At 37.9% G+C, this 21,365-nt stretch overlaps 2 protein-coding genes across 10 annotated transcripts in view; one reads left to right on the top strand and one right to left on the bottom strand.

Annotated features, from left to right (window-relative positions):
* PPFIBP2 (PPFIA binding protein 2) overlaps window positions 1–21,365 on the top strand; it is a 102,930-nt gene that overhangs the window by 70,442 nt on the left and 11,123 nt on the right. For 6 of the 8 annotated variants that reach the window (XM_027778417.2, XM_027778415.2, XM_055813446.1 and 3 more), the window contains 9 exons: window positions 6,633–6,725; window positions 9,211–9,319; window positions 10,848–10,880; window positions 12,617–12,678; window positions 15,051–15,126; window positions 18,664–18,761; window positions 18,933–18,997; window positions 19,257–19,325; window positions 19,788–19,848. In XM_027778417.2, the coding sequence (XP_027634218.1) occupies window positions 6,633–6,725; window positions 9,211–9,319; window positions 10,848–10,880; window positions 12,617–12,678; window positions 15,051–15,126; window positions 18,664–18,761; window positions 18,933–18,997; window positions 19,257–19,325; window positions 19,788–19,848 (666 nt within the window). The remainder of the gene's footprint in view (window positions 1–6,632; window positions 6,726–9,210; window positions 9,320–10,847; window positions 10,881–12,616; window positions 12,679–15,050; window positions 15,127–18,663; window positions 18,762–18,932; window positions 18,998–19,256; window positions 19,326–19,787; window positions 19,849–21,365) is intronic. The other 2 variants (XM_027778416.2, XM_055813445.1) reach the window with 1 other exon arrangement.
* Window positions 19,220–21,365, bottom strand: part of LOC101910622 (NADH-cytochrome b5 reductase 2) — a 28,806-nt gene continuing 26,660 nt past the window's right edge. For both annotated transcript variants that reach the window (XR_008748713.1, XM_055813454.1), the window contains one exon: window positions 19,220–20,102. The gene's annotated coding sequence lies outside the window, so the exon portion shown is untranslated. The remainder of the gene's footprint in view (window positions 20,103–21,365) is intronic.

Genomic DNA, 21,365 nt, shown 5'->3' with positions numbered 1-21,365 from the left:
ACCCATAATTGTGTCTGTGTACAGAAGGCCTAAGCAGCCTTGTACTACCTGAAAATGGAAACAGGTCTGTGCAGCGCCTCATTGCTACAGATGGCAGCCCAGTCCCAGCAGCGGCCGCCTCAGAGGCCTTCGGCACTTCCCATTACACCTCAGATGCCAGGACACAAGGCTGCCTAAATAATCGCAGGACTTGCACAGGCAGCCTGGCTCCTGGAAAGGAAGGAAGCTTTTGAGTGCCTTTGCACTGAGAGGACTTCTAAGCGCCCAGTTGCCCCTGTGATGGGGTGAGGCTATGTGAAACTCGTGTCACTGCAACAAGGTGTGTGGCCCCCTTGCAGGGAAAAGTTGAGCTTTATGGTCCTGGAAGCCTGTGGTGTAATGCTAGGTGATAGGAAACATTCCTGCTGAGATGGAAAAGGATTCTAATCTGATGGAAAAGTTGAGAATCATTGTGTTAAGTATGCCCTGAATTATTAACTACCCCAAGATGTGATTAGATTTCTGGCCTGTTGAAAGTCACAAGCCTGTACATACAAAGCAAGGAAAACTGGTGTAAGTAAAACTGTGGGAAATAAACAGCATTTTTGGTTGCCTCACTGAACCATTGTTAAAATGATTTCAGATTGTCCTGATTAAGCATTAATCCAATTTGTCAAGATAAACAGGTGTTGTTTTCAATCAGATAGGATGTTTACTTGAATTCTAATGCTTGAGCCCTATTTCAGGTCCTTTTACTGTAAATTTGACTAATTTTTAAATACAAACACAATTTCAAACATCAGAATGAAATTTATTAATATATTTTCTTCGTACTATTAGACTAGAACTGCTGCTTGCGTTTGGTAATAGTTTGGGTGTCTTCCTGAACTCCTTGCCTCCACTTCCCAACTACATCTTTCTAGTGAATAAACCACTCTTATGAGCACAGTCCACCTTTACTTTGCTCTTGTTCCTGCATACACGGTTGTGTTGTGGTAATCTAATGGCTTCAGAGTGAGACAGTTCTCCAAACTGACAGTGACAGAATGAGATTAATCTTGCTGTAATTGTATCTCTGAATATCGTGACTACTACAACATGCCTTTATAGCGTATAACGCCACAAATGAAATTGCAGTTAATATTTTTACGTAAGTGTAACAAAGCTATTGGTGACAGAGCTAGAGCCTTTCTTACAGACTGCAGCTGGCCAATTGCTGCTTTCAAGACTGAGTTTAGGATTGGCAGAGGTGAGCACAACAGTGATTTGATAGATTTCCTGCTATCAAAAGTAATAGTTCTCAGTTTTCACCCTAGTGCTGCATGTGTTGCATCCAGTAGTTAAACAGTTCATTAATTCATGCCTGACCCTGCCATTGCTAAATATAATAGCAGGTTTTAAAAGGTTTAAAATTAAATGTGACATTGCAGAGTAATTCAGCTAAAACATGTTTGCTCTGTACTCTTTGTGTCGACTTCTTATACAGTAGCTGTTTCCCGTCACATAGAATTTATCTATAGAAATATTTCTTTGGTTGGGTTGGGGGGAAACAAAGCAAATTAAGATATCCTTCTAAATATGAGCATGTTTTCATGTGTCAGTTTCGTTTCACTTTATCTTGTGCAGCTGTGGTTTAGTTTTGGTTTTAGTTAGCAGCAGAGTTTATCAAGCATCTCTAACATCCTCTGAAAGGTATTAATTTCACACCGAATGCCACTTGACTCTGGCTCTTCAAAAGCACATGCTAAATTTAAAGTGCCATTTATTTTTATATGTATATATATATAAAACACAGGGGCCAGGAGAATAGCTGCTTGTAAACAGTCTCACTCTTGGCTTTGTCATTCTAAAAAGTTTTTTAGATAATTTTGTCATTCAAAAGTTCTACTTCTGCTGCAGCAAGGCTGTGAAGGTTTCTGAAATCCCACCTGAGGGTTTGTGTAGCTTTTATCTGAGAAGCCTTAGAAATTTTGGAGATACGTTTTCTTAATGCAGCTGGGTATGAGTGAGCAGCATTATCAGGTGATTAATGGCAGCCCAGGTGCCTGCTCTGCCTGAGCGTAGACAGAAGAGACCTTCTGTCACTATCAGGAGACTGCAGAAGTAATTGTCCATTCCAGCTTGCATAACAGCCCTTCTTCTGTTCTACTTTTTCTTTTTTAGCAAAAACCATTTTTGTGGTTCTGCTTTTTCATACTGAGGATCTGAAGTTTGCTGTAAGTTGTTGGGAAGCATTTTATGGCTCTTGTGGACACTTCTGAATTAAATATCTAGTTACTTGCAGTTTCAGAGAAACTTGAGTCAGTGAGCCAATGACTCCCACTGGGGAGTGTGGTATGTTGTCTCACCTGAATCGAATTCAAGATACAGTATGTTAGTGTTAGTAAACCTTCATGCTGTGAAAGAATCTCAAAAATGAGGAGCCTTCTCTACCTTGGAAGTAGAAACAACTGCAAAGACATATATTGCAGCTGGAGTTCATCTGTTTCTCCTCCATAGACCTCTTATCCTTCACTGGGATAAAGATTTCTGCCATTTCTGTAAAGTTAGTTTGCCCTGAGGGAAGTCTGCATGGATGCAGTGTTTCCCATTCCTGTTTTCACTGTGAGGCAAAAAAGAAAGAATTACAAGGTGGCAGCAGAAGTGTTTCTGAATTCTCCCATGTTGCCACAACTGCAGCAGCTGTCAGTTTGTGCTCAAAAGTCTCTGCATCTTTTTTGAGCAGTGATTCTTCAGAACCTCGTATGGGTTAACAGTGTTCTCTGTCAAAGACAAGCACAGACTAAAGCCTTGGTGCTTGAAGGAAAGCAAGGGAGATGGATTTGTGCCCTGACAATTCCAGTCTCCAGTTGGTACTGCTCAATGAGTTATCAGATTGTGGAGATGATGGTAAAAAAGAAACAAAATCAAAGCATGGAAGATGGAGGGGTTGTGGACAGTATATAAATTGTAAATACAGCTGGCACTGTGGATGTTCTGTGTTGCAGTGCACTGGTAAGGGGATGAGTTAGCTAGGGGGATACTCTTAGCAATGTCCAGCTGTTGCAAAGTGGCTGATGTACCCACTGAACATACAAAGCATACGGTTTCACTTAGAGGGGCTTTTCTTAATCTGTGCAGCCCTGGCAAAACATGTCAGCCTATAAAAAAATGGGTATTGCAGTGGGCCCAGAACTCTTCTAAATGTTTTGATTGTTTATGGAACTAATCCTCATTTACGTGCATTAAAGTGTTGTTGGATGAAAGAGGATGAGCATCAGACATTGTGAATCTTGATTGAGAATAAGATGTGTAAAGTGAAATGTATGCAACTGCTTTTCTGAATTTCATCATAAGCACAGTGTGCTAGAAAAATGTGAAACTCTTACCTAACGGAGACATACATTTATGAAAGGAAATCTTTGCAAATGTTTCAAGTTGACTGGGGATGCTGATGCATTTTGAAATTGGTTGTGTTAAAACTTACCTGGCCAGAATAGTGTCCTGTCCTTGCAGTAGCTGTTCCCTAGCTTTGAGATTATTGGTTCACCAGAGTTGAGATTATGGGAAGACTGCTGTGCATCAAATGTATTCCACTTGAGAAGACTGAGAAATCACAGAACATATATTCATGTACATGAGAATTAGGGGAAAGGCACTCTAAGCTTGTAATACCTGAGAAAATACCCAGCACTATTTGCTGATGAGTTAGGGAATTTAAGTGAAATGTTATATAGATTTTTAATACTTGTCTTTGGTTTGCTTTCTGTAGCTGGATTTTTTGGTGTGCATCATTGATACACACAAATTCAAGAAGCTGTCCAGCAAATCAATGCACTTCAGAGTCATTGCTTTTTCTTCTGTGGGATTCTTTGGTTTCTCCTGTGTATGTTGCTTAACTCTTTCCCCATGTCAAGATACTGCCTAGCTAGCAAGCTACGTAATGGAGTTATTTTTCTGACCCATGATAGACCTGGAAACAGAATTACTTTACTAGTAAATTCTGTGTATAAATTGTGAAAGAGTAGGTTATGGCCTTAACTGAGCACTTGGCAATTTCTTCCTAGTGTTGATGATTTGGCTGGGTAAATTAATGTAATCAAATCCCATTTCAGCAAATGTATGCCTCTGAGCCAGCGTATTAAAATGTGTTTCAATTTTTCCCAATATCTGACTTCAGCTGACTTTATAAGTTTCCAAAAATGAGTCGCCAAATTCTTATCTTCAAATTAGAATTGGAATCATTAATTAGTCTGGAATATAGATTCTCTTCTATTTAAGATTTAGCTTTGTGCAATATTCCAGGTTTATACCCTTTCATATATGCTTTATCAGAAGGGAAACACATCATCTGTTGTTTTTTAGTTGGCCTTTGACGTGTTTCATGTATTTCTTTGTGCTGCAACTGTACAATTATCTTCTTTGCATCATATTCTTTCTCATCTCTCCTTTTTTTTTTTTTTGTTTTGTCTTTTTTCCCCTTCTTCCCATGTTTTCAGTCAGTAGTGAACCTGATCAGTGAGCTACAGGAGCAGATGTGTAGACTGCAGCTGGAAATTAATAGTAGAATTCAAGAAAGAAAGTCTCAAGATAGGAAACCAGACTTTACACCTAATGGTCCTCAATCTAGTCCAAGATCAGTGGTAGAGACTCTCAGCCAGAAGGATTGTTCTCAGTGTGACGTACGAGAAGTACAACTTAGCAGCAGCCTGCGTATTGCCTTTTCTCTTTTGGTGCAGAAACTAAATTCCACTAACCAGAGCTATGTTGTGAATTGCTAGCATTGATCTTTGTGGCTTTAGTTAGCAAAGAATGAGGTGGTGATAAAAATTACCAAAAAAAAAAACCCCACCTCAGACAGCCCACCCCTGGTAATTGGAACAAATATGGTGACCATTGATGTATGCCTGCTAAAGCACAGATATATTAAAGACTCAATTTCCTCTTTCAGGTTTTTTATGATTTTTTTACTTGTAGGTTTGTAGTGCTGGTGCGGTGTGGTTTTTATTATTATTATTATTTTGAAGTTTGGTTTTTTTCCTTAGTTGAGATTTACCTGTTTGATATGCAGCATGCTAGCATGGTTTGGTAGATTGCTAATTTTCCTCATGATAATGTAACCCTAGCTGTGCATGATGGTGCACCCTAACCAGTCCTCTGAACACAGGTTATTAATTCCTGAATATTTTAAAAGCTTAAAACAGGCATAAAATACAGTTTCAGGTAAGACTTAGCTGAAATGTATCCTTTCTTTTTCTAATGATAATGTTAAAGTGAATAAAAAGAGCCATAATAAAAATATGTTTGTACCTTAAAAACAGCAAATCCAATGCATTTTTGTTTATTCTCTGACATTAGCAGTTACCAGAAAAGCATTTTTGAAATTACATTACAGATCCTAGTTGTATTTGATCAAAAGTATGTCACATGTCAAAACAAACGTCACATAAACTGCTTAAATTTGCTGAAGGTGGAATGATACTGGTATGCCTGAAAAAGTCTATTTTAATAATGCTATTAAATCAGTTTGCTTTAGTTGCCACATCTCTTTAGTTAAAATCTGGATACCGAGAACTCATAAGTAATCTGCTTATATTGTGAGGGAGTTTTTCAGTAATTTTTCTCATAGGTTTATTTTACAAAAGTAACTCATTTGGGTACGATGCCTATTTTTAAAGTAGTGCTATTGTTTCTGAGCTTGCCTCTGTCCAGAACTATTAGACTACAGTGCAAGCTGCATATTGGGAAAATAATGAGAGTTAAATCTGTGAGTCGTTAAAAACAAATATTAATTTAATCCAATATAATAGTATGGCTGTTTAATGTATACACTGTACAGGGTTCCAAAATTGGATTACACTTCCAAATTTTTCCTTTTCTCGGTTCATTTTAAGACATTTGGTCTCATCAGAGCTCAATCAAGGATTTAATGATACTGTCCTTCAGAATAAACAATAAGATCTTCTTCTATCAAGGAAAGGGAGGAGGTACATTTAAGAGACAACTTTGTCAGAGGAAAAGACAGAGAGTGCTAGGAACCCTGGCTGGCTGCAGCTCTAAGCTGCATCAACTCTGTTTGCAAACTGTCAAACATGGGTGCTGAAAGTAGTGTATTTGCAGTTGTATTTGACTGTATGTGTTATTAAATGCCTGTAACTTGGTAGATACCATTCAGTCTGTGTGTTACCTTTCTTGGTGAGCACCTTAAACACCTGTTTGGGGAGACGATTGTCACTTTAATAAAGTTAGTAATCTTTTAGCACTGCCTGTTTCTGCTTACTTTCTGAGGTGGCTGAAAAATAAAATAAAAAAACACACAAACAAACAAAAAAAACCTCAGCCCCCCAAAAAACCCAATAGTTAAGGTTACATGAGACTGCAGTTGTGGATTTTTTGGCTCCTTTTCACTGAGAGGCATACAACTTCACCAGGCTCAGCTATCTTCCTTAATATGACTAAGAAATTAGTTCATAATTCCAAGTGGAGTTTGGGAAAGTATTCCTTATCTCTCAATTCAAAATAGATTTTGTCATCTTAGACTACGTCATGGGTTTTGATGTGGTGGTTCAGTGTTCATTACTGTGTGGTTCATGCATGATCTTTTAATTCAGGACTATGAGAAATACATATCTACCAGAGAAATCTTACTTTTAATTGCTTTTCTTCTTTTTCAGAGTTTGCTACAGGAACTTAGACACCTCAAATTTAAAGTGGAAGAACTGGAAAACGAAAGAAATCAATACGAGTGGAAATTAAAAGCAACTAAAGTAAGCAAAATACCTGGCATTTACTAATGACAGACTTATTTCAGCTAGAAAGGAATATGCTCTTCTTTTCATCAGTATTTACTTTTCTTACAATTGCTTTGTTTCACGGCCTACTGTGAAGTTTTCTTCAACTATCTTTGGAATAAGTATTTTCTTTTAAAGTTTTTGTAGCTTCTTTTTGTGCCTTTTGCTCCCTCCCTGCAGTTTCCAGTCTTCTACCTTTTTGTAATTCTTATTAAAAAAAACCAAACAACAAAGGCATTTTGACTTACAAAAGGCTTGTTCTGAAGAAAGGCCTCTTTGAAGGTTTTCTGTACTTTATTTGTGTAATGGTGACAAGTCTCTGGACAAGCTTTCCAGACTGAAGAGAAGAGACATGCAACGTTGGTTGGGTGTTCACTTAGTATGGAATTTATTTTAATAGACATTACGCCTAAAATACACCATTAGATCATCTGCTTTGACTTCATGCATATCGAAGTGCGTAGCTGATTTACCCTTCTGTTGACCTTAAATCCTGGAAAACTGTTGGATCATAATCTGGAGAAACTTGATGTCTGCAATATTTCATTTTGCTCCGCAATTAATTTTTCTAGTTGAATATTCTCATTGTTAAACAGTTGCACTTTATTTATAGTTTGATTCTTTTTTTTTTTTTTTTTTTTAGCCCTTTTCCACTAGATTAAAAAGCACCTCATTATTTTTCCCTGTTGAGGTACACTTTTGTGCTGTAATCACATCTCCTTTCATTTGTGTAGTACTGCAGTCCCTGTTCATGTGAATAACTGACTTTTTTGAGTTGTGGTTGGATCTTGGAAAAACATTTCAAATTATTAAGCTAAGTTTTCTTTTAATACTTGGTAGTTTGATCCCAAAATGAGAGACAGCTATTATTTGTATTACCATTTGTTTCTTTTGTGAATTCTTGGGTGAATATTGAAATGTTGCTATTGTGTGTTTTTTTCCTGTTAATAGCTCTTGAATCCATGAAGATGTTTTCTCTGACGTGGTGGATATGAACAGTTCTTTGGGAAAATATTTTCTCAAGCAGTGTGTGGCCAGCTGCCAAGACAGATAAAAACTGTGGAAAGTGTAGGAGCAGAATGAGCATAAGAAGAATTGTAAAACCCATTGAGTGTGAGAAGATGCAGAACTAGAAAGGAGAAGAAAGTACAGGGAAAGAGAGAGGAAGTAGAAAAAATATTGTAGAGATGACAGGAATGAGACATTAAAGAAAAAGAGGGCATTTAAAAAAGCTATGAGATCAAATAGACTAGGGAAGGCAAATCCAAATCTGGTATTAAGAGGTCTGCAGCTTTTCTTTTCCTGTTGCTCCAGCTTCTTAGATGAGAAATTGGAATATTTCCATGGCTGGATATAAAAAGCATATTAGTCACTGGGAAGTGTAGGAGCCCTTCAGAGATACAACAAGGCAGATTCTTCTGTTCCATATGGAACTGCAGGCAGAGCACTGATCTTGTGCTGAAGTCCAGCTGCTTGCTTCCTGGTGAAAGTGTTTGTGTATTGGAGTAAATTTCTCCATGTTTTTCCATGTTTGGATAATGTTATTTGGTGTTTTGCTTTATTTTAGTATTTTGAGAAACTGGTCACATTAGTGATTTTTTTGTTTGTTTCCTTTTTTCTTTTTTTTCTTTAATTGCAAGGAGGTTTAGTATGCTTTTGCTGGGGGAAGTGCGGAATGTTGATATAGAGGCTTTAAGGCTATTAAAGAAAATCTTAATGAAGCTACCGACTTAGTAAAGTATGTTCTTGACAGTTTTTCTTGTAAATAGGGAGAGTCACTGTATTTCAAGTTGTGGACAATCACAGAATTCTTCCCCCTCTTCATTGCTGAGATCTTCGATGCGTGATACTGTAGGCCAATCTAGTGGCCATGCAAACTGCAGGAAGTGTAAATAAATGAACCACTGACACTTTGTTGCATTTAAGTGGTTGCTTTCCAAGCCATGCTTTGTTTCTAGCCTATTTGCTGTAGTATCTGATGTGAGGGAGAACAGTTTTGTTATCCTGCTGAGAAGAGGGCTCAGCATTAATGGATTCTTTGTTATATTAATAAGTAGTAGCTAGGATAAAAACCCAGTATCTTTTAAAAAAATGCTTTGTTATCTTTTCATGCAAAGCTCAGGAGTTGCCCTATAATAGTGAGTATTATATGAGCATTGTTGTAGCATCGAGGGCTTTCTAGAGTTTCTTTACCTACATGAATCCTTGAAAATTTTACCTTTCTGTAAGTCTCTTTTCTTTGGCAGCTAATTGCATTAGAAAAAGTGAGCTTCTGTAAAAGGAATGGGATCGTAACACCATGAAATATGTACAGTTGTTATAGTGTTTATGAAATGTCCTGAATTGGGAACAGGGCGTGAATCAATGTAAAGTGTAATGCTTAGAAATCTTCTAGTTCATGGGAAAGAATCATAGAGGATCGGTGACGACATTGTTCTGACTTTGTTGTACTCTCTTTCAGGCTGAAATAGCCCAGCTTCAAGAGCAGTTAGCTCTCAAAGATGCAGAAATAGAACGCTTACAAAGTCAGCTGTCTAGGACCTCATCACACAGTGAAGTGGCAGAAAGAGGTAAGAGGAGGGTAAATAAAGTTAAAAATCCAAAACCCTACTTTAACTTCACCTGGCTGGCAGCTTGGCTCAGTATTTCAAAGAAATGCAAGGAAATACAAGAATGGACTTACAGTATTTATTTGGGGGAGAAAAATGTTGCAAATGTATTTTGTCTTCTGGTAAAGTAGAAGCCTTTACTATGTGAAATTCTGTCCCAATCTAGAGGCAGCACAAATTGCAGTAAGTGTCCTAGGGACACTGAAACTTTTTCTACTGGAGTTTTATTTATAATTGAAAGAGTCATTGCAGTTCAGTGGGAGTATATTTTTTTTTTTTCTATACCTTCAGAATTTTTTTGAAGGGCATTTACAGTTTCCATTTTTTAAGAAGAAAAAAATCATCACAGTGGTACCTAAGCATAATGTTTAAATGTCCAAACGTTCTAAAACGTAGTTATTGATTCACGTCTTCCCTTTCTTCAGGACTATATCTCATTTAGGCTCCCTCTCTCATGAAAGGTTGGACCAGATGGTCTTTCAAGGTCCCTTCCAGCCCAGGCTGTTCTGTGATACTGCAGGTTTCTGTTTTAAATCTGCACTGTTGATGCAGGTCAATGGCAAATAAACCAGTTTGCTTAGCCTTTGATCTCAACCAGTCATGTCACAGTTCTCTGAAGTATTGACTCCTGGAGCTTCTGTCAATTGCTGGGCTGCGAGCAATACGATATTAGTGACCTTTTTCTTCTGTGATACTGACACTTACCCATGCAGGAATATTTACCACAGTGCATCAGTTTAGCTGCACTAACTTCTTCTGTGGGTGTTAACTAATGCTTCCAAAAAAGTGCCCTTGTCGAGATGTGACTTTTGAAGTGTTGTGCTACCTCTTCCACAGGGCTTACCAAGAATCTCCTTACAGGAATTAACGCAGATGTGTCTTTTCTAAAAGACTCTGTATTGTGACTTGTTTATTTCAGAGAAGTGACTTAACATATACGTGGTGCTGATTTCACTCAGCTGCAGAGCTTGTGCATGTAGAGCACTGCATGCCTAACTAGAAAAACTGGTTTGTCTAACAACAGTTTTTTGTAGAGGAATTCTTCTACTAATAGAATTTTGTATTTTCTATGAGACTCCCAAATAATTTTTGGTATTTCAAAGGAGAGATAGTGGTATGACAATAAATCAAGAGTTCAGCAGCATTCAGCTTCTAGTAGTGTGTGTGTTCCTGTTCATGCTGAAGATGGGTGAAACTATCCTTGGTTCCAGTGGGGAGAAGAATCAAACCCTGTACAGATTATTTAGGGTACATTTAAGGAAACCACTTAGACTATATTTGAATGGAAAGCGTGTGAAGCCGTAATAATTCTCCTGTAAAAAAATTACTGATTTATCAGATTTTTAAGTGGTCTTCTCAAATAAAGTTGAAAAATAATGTCAATGTACTTGTGGTATGCTAGAATGCATATTCTAATTAAACTGCAAAATTTATCTAATATGTGCTTTTTCTACATACTTGATTTGACTCTCACCATTTGCCATCGTAGAGGAAGTTTATAGGAGAAGGCTAAAAGAAAAACGTAAGCCTTGCAATTCACTTTTGGCTTTATCTCACTGTTCCTTTCACACAAATTATAACTCAGATGCATTCTGCAGCAATAATTCAATGTTTGTTTAGATTTGGCTGTCTAATTGTAATATACATGAGACATTGCTTTCATTGCTTGCAACAAGCAGACAGCTACTTGCCCTGTTTAGTAAGATTTCACTGTAGAAAAAAAAAAGTCAGAGGTTCACAAATCAGATAGTTGGACTTCAAAGGGACATTGTCAAGGTTAACAGACCCAAAACTTGAGCTTTACCACTTTCTATTTGTACATATGTAAAACCCATATAGTGTCTGGAAAGATGTCTTTATTTGAAAGCCTGCTTCCTTGGAGGGGAAAGATTTGGGCTTTTTTTAAATCAGCGCAGTAAATTTAGAGGGAAAAAAAAAAAAGTCTGAATAAGAGTGTTTCCATACTTGATGTTGTTATAAATACTGTAAGTAAAGTTTGCTTGAATGTGCCCATATATACCTTGACACCAGTTCTCTTTGAAGTCTAATATTTACAAAGGTTGATTAGTAGGACTGTGTTGTGGGTTTTTTTAATGTCTTTTAAAAAGTCTTCCAATTGCATGCTTAACTGCTTGCTGGCTTTACGTTTTGATTTGGCTGTCTCTGTGCATGTCTGGTGTTACTAAGTGTTCTCTTTTGCAAAAGAAATGCTTGTAGTGTTCATTTACATGTTTTATAACTTAATCATTACAAGGTGTGTATTTTTCAGGATCACTGAAAGAAAAACTAAACTTTTTTTGCAAATAGTTTAGATATGACGTTGTATGTTCAACCTTTAGTTGTAATACCTTTTTTTTTGAAGATGCTTTTTAGCAGTATTGATTTTCTTTCTTCTCTCTCACTTCATGCCTGCCACATCTGTTTTTCATAGTCTTTTGTGAAACAAGTGGGTCTATTTTAATGTCAAAGCATGAACTCCTTTAGTGGCCATTACAACAAAAAAAACTTTTTCAGGTTCTGTCTCTATCATCTACACTCGATTTAATATAGGTTGGTACTGGAGGAATTGCTAGGAATAGCGTGTAGAGAAGAAATGAAAGATTTGGCTCTGCAAAGTTAGGATGATGTGATTAGGAGCCTCAAATTTTCAGAGAGTGTGTTTTAACTGATTTGACTGTAATGTCTCTGTATATCCTCTATCTTGTAACACTAAATCGTGTGTAAGGCAATTCTGTGTTAGCTCTTGGTGTAGGTTTTAACTTAGTTGTTCATACTGAAATGTGTTGAGAAAAAAAAATTCACAAATTTTCCTCATATCAAACTATTTTTTGTTATTTTTTATTTCCAATGTCTGTGAACTACTTTTCATAAGCTGGCAAATATTTTTTTTTCCCAGATGGAAAATAATTAATTTTCAATCATACTTAAAATTATTTCCTTAAATATATGACAGCTAACACACTCTCATCTATTGCAAAATAAGCTTCAGTGTTTCTTTCTTTTTTCATTACTTGACTCCAGAGTATAAAATAGAATTATGTAGCCTTTTATAAGCAAGACCAGCATGCTTTTGTTGTGTAATGCTTTAATAGTTCAGCTTTTGAAAAGCTCTGAGCTAAATGTAGTTTAATAGTGCATTTGCCATGCCACTGGCAGGGTTTTGATTACTCGTAAGAATGTAAGGAGAGTATCACAAAACATATATTGTTTACACTAAATATAGCAAGGGTATTTTCCTTATTTTAAAAACATTTTTAGATCAAGAAGTTCAACGGTTGAAGATAGGAATGGAATCATTATTGGCTGCAAATGAAGAAAAGGTGAGAAAATAATCTTTGTTCTGCATAGTAAGAATGAACTCTGAAATATTCTCAATAACCCATTTTCTGTGAGTGCGATATTGCCACACAGTCCATGTTTGGACTATCCCATGAGATTGTGACAGAAGGTTGATTTTTAAATAGAAAGTGTGGATGACCTTGCTAACGTGGCTGCAGAACTTGGGAGACTCATTAGATTCCAGAAGGGAGTAGAAAGCCAAGGCTGCAATAAGCAGAATCTCCTGGTTTCTGCTGTTGAGAAGATCACTATGGTTTGTTCATCTGTGGCAGCTCTTCATCTTCCAACTGAATCTGAAGTGCACAGATATCCCCAGTTTAGATTGTGATATTAGAAGTCAAACTAGCCCTTGACTCAGATTTTGGGAGAAAGGGACCAGGCTTTAAAGACACATGGTGGGGTGGAGGGGAGAAAGGGCAGTACTAAAGGAGAGGGGTGAAATTAAACGCATTTCAATGGTAACTATGTTTTTTGTCTCTTATCACCTGAATGCTGTTTGCCTGTCAGACATTTCAAGTGCAGGGTTTAGGGCTCAGTCTTGGAGGATGTTGAATCTCTACCTTCAGATGCCATTGACTTACTATATAAATTGTTCCTTTTTTCTTTTTTTTTTTTTTTTTTTTTGGAGGGGGATTAATTCTTCAGGAAATTGTAATTCTTGTTTTATGGTAATAAACCAGGCTATAGGATTTTCCTTTATGGTGACACACTCGTATATGGTCAAATAGACAATAACATACATCCCTGAAAACTTCCTTTGGTAAGTGGGGAATCTGGACAGGGCAATGTTAATCCTGGAGAATGTTAATGTGACTCATAACAACATTCAGTTCTTAAAAAATCAAAAAGCCAAAATTTACATCTGGAAAATAAAAGACGTGGCATTATCTCTTGCCAAAATTATTCTGAGTCTGCTAAGATTTTTGCGTTGTAAGGGAACACAAAATATTTTTGCTTATGTCCTAATATCTGAATGCACTTACAGGGAAAGGAAGGTTATTTCCTTTGAAACTGTCATGTCTAAGCTGGTGGACTGATGGCTGACCCACAGCTTCTTAAATGTTTAATGTAGAACTGTTGCCTTCAAAAATATTGCAAAATAAAATATTATTCCTCTGGGAAAATAGCTCTACATGGCTTTTGGGATATTTCTTGTGTCATTTAGGACAGAAGATGCTCAATTAAGTTGCTAGCAAGTGGTGCGCATACTTATTTTTAAAAAAACTAGGTATGTTAGTCTCAGGTCTTTGCTATGAAGAAGACCTGTTGCTTTTATCTGTAGTTGGAATAACGGGGTATCTGTTTTAGGCCTGTTTTGTCTTGTGTATACATGCTGAGGTGTGAAGGGAGGATCAGCAGAATCCACCTTTCTGTAATGTGGTCAAGGTCTGGTTTTGTGCCTCAGTGCCTGCTTCTCTGCTTCTGGGGCTTTCCTGACACCACCTTGTGAAAACTAATTCTTTACCACTTGCTTGGGTTTGTATTCGGTGCTCTGTAGTCACAGCACTGGGCAAGATTATTGCACAGGAGTGGTTTAGAACTGGGTCAAAGAAACAGGACAAACTGTAAGAGAGCAAATTGCAAGATTGCACGCTTAGTGGCCAAGAGCAAGAATTTATTATCATCGGGGACACAATATCTCATATAGAAATGAGAGAAATGACAGATCCAATCAAATAACGATTGCTGCCCATCACTGTGTTGCATCTGTGCAAAAGGCAAGTGCCCTCCCTGAATCAAGATGCTTTCCATACATAGTAGGAAAGTGTTGGGTATTGGAGAAAGAGTGGAGTCAAATACTGCTTCAGACATTCATGAGACCTCATTTCTTTGGTTCTGTACAGGTTTGACTGCCTAAGTTCAAAAAGGTGTGTTCAAAATTCGAGTAAAGAGTAGAGGTTGGAATGCAGAACATATCCTACAAGGGAGGATTAAAGAACATGACTAGATTGTTGTATGAAACATAAACATGATTTACTTTACAATTACAGGTATGATGATAGCTAAAAAACAAACACTCCCCACTTCAGACAGCTGAGGTTCAACTCCAGAATATTCCCTTGACTCTTAGAAGTGAAAGCGATTTCCAAGTGACGCTTCTGTAAATAACTGATTTGCTAGTAATGTCAAAGTCCTCTGGTTTCCTTATATCCATAATCTCACACTCTCCAGCAAACATGATGTACCATGGCGAGTAAAAGTGAAGAAATATACCTTACAGGGCATGTGAGAGACTTGATCCTGCTTTCTGGAAAAGCAGGCCAAAATCACAGAAATGAATGTGTAATACAGTGCTTCTGCAGGTTAAAAATGTGGGATCTCAAATAAGATTTGGTTTTAATGCTTTTCACAGGACCGTCGAATAGAGGAGTTAACACTGTTGCTAAGCCAGTACAGGAGGGTCAAAGAGATAATGATTGCAGCTCACGGTAAAATGTCTCGTGAATAATTTCCTGATATCAGGTCTTTTAAAAACTGCATGCACTACAACTGCTATTTGTTGTCTGCTTAAATGTTTGTGTATAGTGATATGTATTTCATTATGCATAGATTTGTGTCATGTTGGGAGTGCAATGAGACGGTGAGCATACACTCGTTCACATACAGAGAGAACCACGGTATGCCTCGACCAGGCTGTAGTTTGTGGAAATTTCCTTTTTCTTTCCTGTGCTGTAGGCAGTACAAAAAACCCAGGGTCAAATCTGTCTGGAAACTTAGTCACAATGTTACTATTCAGCAAGACTTCTGCCACTGAATCTCATGCTCGACTGCATCAGTTAATAGTAAATCCCTCCTTGGAGCCTATTTTTGGTGCTCTAGGTTGGTTTAGATGGCGTCATTAGGGATTCTGACAAGGAAGGATGACTGGTGAGATTACCGCTCTGGTGGCACAGCTCTGTGAACTGCTGATCAGTTGGGTCTGAAGCACTGCAGTGCACCTTCTTGCGTGCCAAGGCAAACTGAATTCCACAGCTGCTCTCCTTAAAGCACTCTGCTGCGTGCTGCGGTGGGGCAGGAGCTCTGGGTGCAGAACTGCACCCCTGTAGCAATGGCTGGGTGGGCAGCTGGGGCCATGCTGTTATTAGCCCTGTCCCTCTTGCTGATGTCTCCTCCGAAGTGCAGGCCTGACACACGTCCTTCATGGCCAAAGCCTCAAACTTCCTTTCTGCTGCTGCTGGTTGCCATCCCCTCAGTTGTACGTGGGTTGTTAGAGGCCAGACCAAAAGGAATTACAGCAAAAAGGGTGAAAAGGAGGTAGCAAGCAGCGGGACAGTTATGCAGACATAGAGTTTGTTGACACAGGGGCAACTAGGAAAGTTCATTCAAATTAGTTAAAGGCATGGGTTTACAATATTTTTATTGTAATTATATCACTGCATTATATCACTATCAAAAATCTGTTATTCAAAATCAAAATGAAATTTAGTTTTGTTTAAATTAATTCATCTGTAGGAGATGAATAAAGTATACAAATAGGTATTAAGTTTGTACAGTGTTTCCTGTGACCATTATGTTATGAGTAACTGTTTTCTACAGTGTAAAATGTTATCAGGAGACTTTAGTGATTTATAAACATTAATGAACTAAATACATCCTATATTCAGATTTCCTACACCACAGTTCAATTCAGGAATGGCAGGAACGACCAGCTGCCAGCCAGCTACTGCTAATGACACAGTATTTTCCTTTTATGTCATGGTTTTTATATGGCATTCACAAAAGGAGAGCTGATCTCAGGTGCAATTTGATAGTGTTAGGAGGACTTTTTTTCTTTTTTGCTAAAAAGAGTTGCAATGAATATAATAAGTTCGGTTGCCCTTCTCTTTCACTAAAAAACCATCCTGACAGCCAACTAGGCAAGTTCTGGTTTGGAGGGAACAGCTGAAAATCTGTGGTTGCTTTTGGTGCACACGGTATTATATAATAAACTTCAAAATTTGGGGAAAACTCTTTCGTCCCAGTTCTCAGTTATGCTTCAGGAAGTGGAGTGGGTTTTAGGGCAGTCTCGTTTTAAGTTGCCACCTTAGTTTTCTGTACTAAATTTAGTCTGAGAATGTTGACCTTCTGAAAGGAAATAGTTTTTCAACATGCATCGTCACATTAACAAACACAGTATTTTCAGGTTCTGTATGGCAGAATGGAAACTTGTATTTAACACACAGGAATAGGGAACAAGAGTCGGGTAAATCTCTCTTTGAATGTTCATTAAAAAAAAAAAAAAAATCTCTCACTTGAAAGCGTTCTGAAAGCCAGTCCAGAGGTGTGGTTGTAGATTTTGGAGACGTATGGATGTTAACTCCCAGGATCGCTACACCACTGTTACCCTGAGAGCAGGTGCTCCCTGCAGTAACTCCCGCAGTTCCACACTCTTCTCCCACATCCCGGTTGTACAGACGAGCCCACCATCCCCATTTTTCCATGGCTTTGGAGGACGTTTGTGTGCACGAGCGAGGAGCAAGCCATGATGCTCTGGATTATTGAGTTGGTACTACAGGGAGAGTGATGTTTAATGTACGCTAGTATAGATGTTCAGTACAGTGTAAATAAAAAACCAGTGATGCTCAGCATAACACAACAAAAACAAACCCCAGAACGTGTCGGAACTAGAGCGTATACTGAGATTGCCCACACTGAGGCACGTACTGTGACGGCTGCAACAGCCCAACAGAACTTGTTACCTTCCATGTGTTTGTGGGAGTTTCATGTTTAGGTTGCCAAGAAAAATATCTTGATATTTTTTTGTTTTCATTTTCGTTTTATTTCTAACAGTGTGTTTTAAAGATTCTCTTTGAAGTATAATCCCTGCTTAAAAGCTTTTGGTCTTCTGTCTCTGATAACTGTTTCAAATAATTACTTGACAGAAACACAATACATTGTAAGCATTTCTTATTTTTGCTCAAGGCAAGCTACAGATCATGTTGACAAATGATGTCTGACTCTTCACCCTAGGTAGCACATACATTTAAAAAAATAAAATCTGTTTTGGATTGAAGTAGGGCAGCTGCTTGAAACAGCCACTGGTGATTAAGTAAAATGTAAAGGAGCTATCTGAACGTGACTGTAGGTAGATCTCTTGTGCTGGCTGAAGGGCTGTGAGCCAGTTTCACTTCGTATTCTGAAGGGCCCATGGTCAGTATTGGGTTTGTTGGCAGTCTCTGTCTGAACTGCACGATTACAAAGCTCATGTCTAATGAGTTTTCAAGTGCTGTCCCTTCTATTAGTGCCAAGACTTAAATAGAAGATTTGGTGGGGTTTTGTAACTGCCTAGAGCCACTGCACCTCTGTCACGTTAATTAGCAATTCTTAATGTGCTTAAAGGTCAATCTAAATTTTTTCATCATGGCATAGCAGCCCTTCCACACCCTGTTTGCAACTCTATGCATAGGAGATCTCCAGGAAAAAAAAAAATCCAAAATATTCTAGAGGTTTGCTGAGCACTAAATATTCAAATCCTGATTTAGTATTGTAGCTGTGACAATTTAGGAATAAAAATCCTACTAAATAATGAACTGGGCGTATTTTTTTTTTTGTTTAGATCTGGGATATCTGTAAAAAAACTGGAGCGTGTTTACCACGTTCATCCTTGAACTGAGCATGGGGCACTGCATTATGATACAGATGCCAAACATGCATACCACCTGTAGACTGTGATGTAGAAAATGGTACCAACTTGAACTTGCCTCAGAACATTACACTGTGAATTAGAGCGGTTCAGAAATACCTCGCGGGCAGCTGAGCTACTCACAGCAGAGCACAGCATGTAACTAGAAGTGGTAAAATTGTTGCTGCAATGCGGGTAAGCCAGAGCCTGAAGGAGGGGTGGGGAGCGGAGAAGCTGCTGAACTACATGCATCAGATGAAGACTGAAGGGGAATTTAGAGGCTGAATTATTTAGACTGCCTGATACAGTCCTAAATGTTGGTTTTTCTTTGGCCTGTTTCTCTCCTAATCCCTAATGCTCACAGGCTCTTCTGTCTCTGGTGGCAGTGAAGAGGAACTGGACACAACTTTAAGGAAGTGGACTCTTTTGAGAGATCCTCAAGGAGAATTACTTAAAACAGAGGTACTTGGTAAAGATGTTTTAGAAGCAAGTTCTGCTGTATGTGTGGTCTGTTTGTGTTGGTTTCTCTGTAGTAGCTAAGGTAATGTAGATGGAGGGTTTGGCCCTGGCTGAATTTTTGTGCTCTCGGTGTGATTCAGAATCAGGGACTAGAAACTGTTCTATTTCACACAGGCCTCTTCAGGAGAACTGTCACCAGCTGTGCTCTCTCCGGTGCCACACAAAGCTGTGGAAATCAGGCAAGACCTTTGTTTCTCGTGTTTCATTTGGATTGTCCTAAACCTGTATAATTTAATCTGTTTAACTGTTGGCATCTTGTCTTGCCTGGTTGTGGCTTTGCAAGAACTTGTGGATAGTTGTGAAAGCAGCGTTTTCCATGAGAGTGCGCAATATGTAGTTGCATGAGGTTTGAATTACAGGACTACGTTAGCACTTTTATATATCAGAAGACATGCGTAATGTAGTACTTAAACCAGCATATTTTATTCTGCTTTAAAGTGGAAACGTTCCAGTATCTTCAGCTAATTTAACCTCTACACAAGAAGAACCTTTGGAAACCATAAATAGGTAAGCATGAGTAACTTCAATTGAAATGTACAGCATACAGCCAGATATTTTTTTAAAAATAATTCTGCCTTTTTGGCCATTTGTAAAATCCCTTCATGTTGAACACTGTTCTTAGAGAGTTGTTGCTGTCTACTTTTGCTTCTAAGATCTACTTTTGCTTGTTAAGAGCTTCAAAAAAATCATCTATAGATACAAGGTTTAAAACCGCACATTGCACCTTGTTGCCTTTCATTGTTGGTCAAAGGATGTCTGGCTCCTGTTTCTGACTTCACCTATTGCAGTTTCTGATACTCTCAGTTTTAGGCTAGAAGTATAACAAAATAAATTAATCTCCTAATTCTGAATTATCTGTTATATGCAGACATTATGTGATCTATACAGCTGTCATATGATATGGTTGTGGCATATGCAAATATACTGTGTTATATTAACTGTTGCTTTTTTTCCTGTCATTATTTTAAGAGTTCAACAGAAAAAAAAGTCAAGTAGTTTAGAAGACTTGCAGAGTGAATCCCTGGAAAAGGTTGGTTTATTTGTAATCACAATTTCTGGTGTTTAATATCACAACTAAAAGATAAAGGTCAAGTATAAATATTCTTTTTCTTTTTTTTTTTTTTTTCCCCACAATAGTATCCCTAGCCACCACTACCATTGTATGTGGGGAAAAAAGTCCTAATGATAACAATTCCGGTTCTTTTTCTACCTCATTGACAAGCTCATAATAAGCAAACTAGCTGGCAGACCCATATGTACACATTCTCAAATTCAGCTTTTCACCTGAAAGAGAACAAAAAATATTTGAGATACAACAAATAGTGAGGAGTAATTTTGTTGAACTGCAGTATTATTTTGTTTATTGGTATGTGTTTTAAAAATAATTTTGATTTCTACATTGCTAAAAATGTTAAGGCAGCAAATCCTCAAAGTAATAAAATATTGGGACTGGGTATTTCCACACAGGATTCCTTTGTGAGTGTTTGCATGCAGGTATGCGTGTCGCTCCCTTAGACTTCCGATATAAATGGCATTCCTGACAATGGTAGTGATGCTGCCTTGTTAAAACAGCAGCACTGTGATTAATTCAAGGGCTTAATTCCATTTCAGTATAAAGACTTTCCAATTTACAAAGTCTCATTACATTCTGGCCCAGAGGCTTGCTTTGTCATTGTGTACACTGAAATTTTTCTGCATTTGTAATTATTATGCTTTGTGAAACTATTATTGACGCTTTCTATACTCAAATTAGGCTTATACTAGATTACCCACACCAGCAATGCCATTTAAAATGGATACTAGTAATATGGTTGTTCCGATTCTTCAGTTTCTCTTAATTTTTTCTTCATCTGTGAAGATGACAGTGACCAAATAGAATGTTTGAAATTTGTGTTGCACTCATTTGATTGTGGTCATACATGTGACAAATCAGTTCAGAACTAACACTTCATTCCATGTGGAATTTATGAAGGTCTCTTTTCTCTTCATAACTTTTATTTTCCTGTCTTAAATTCAAAAACTTAATTTGTCTCTTTGATATGATGTGACAAGGCTGTACCTACACCTACACAAGGCTGTAAATCTGCTCTGTCTGTTAAATCAGAGTCCACAGAGGCAGAAAAAACCACAAAGGATATGAGAATTGTAGCAAGCCACCCCCACGTTCAGCAAGGCGAGGCGCTGAAATTGTGCCCCCTAATTTAGGCACGAAACTTCTCGGTGAAATCATTGAGACCTCCCTAAGCATATGAGTGAGTGGCTGAATGTGGGTTAGTTACAGCCAAAACTAAGGCCAAGAGAACCTGTTTTGCTGACTCAGCACGGCAAGACTTTGCTTCTTGCCTTAAGTCAAGAGAACCTGCGCTAACAGCACTGTTTACTGGAGTTATTCTACTTTGCACAAAACTCAAATTCCAATTACATCCACCAACAATAAAATAAAATACAACCCACTGATGTCTCTGACCTACCCGTGCTGGTACTTTTTGATCATTGCTATCGCAGCTTTTTATGGTTTCAGCTGGATACATACAGTGTTGTATGACA

The sequence above is a fragment of the Falco peregrinus genome, chromosome 9 (genome assembly GCF_023634155.1).
Source record: "Falco peregrinus isolate bFalPer1 chromosome 9, bFalPer1.pri, whole genome shotgun sequence".
Taxonomy (NCBI): Eukaryota; Metazoa; Chordata; class Aves; order Falconiformes; family Falconidae; genus Falco; species Falco peregrinus.
The sequence above is the reverse complement of the archived record's forward strand: the minus strand, read 5'-3'. Positions and strand labels throughout refer to the sequence as shown.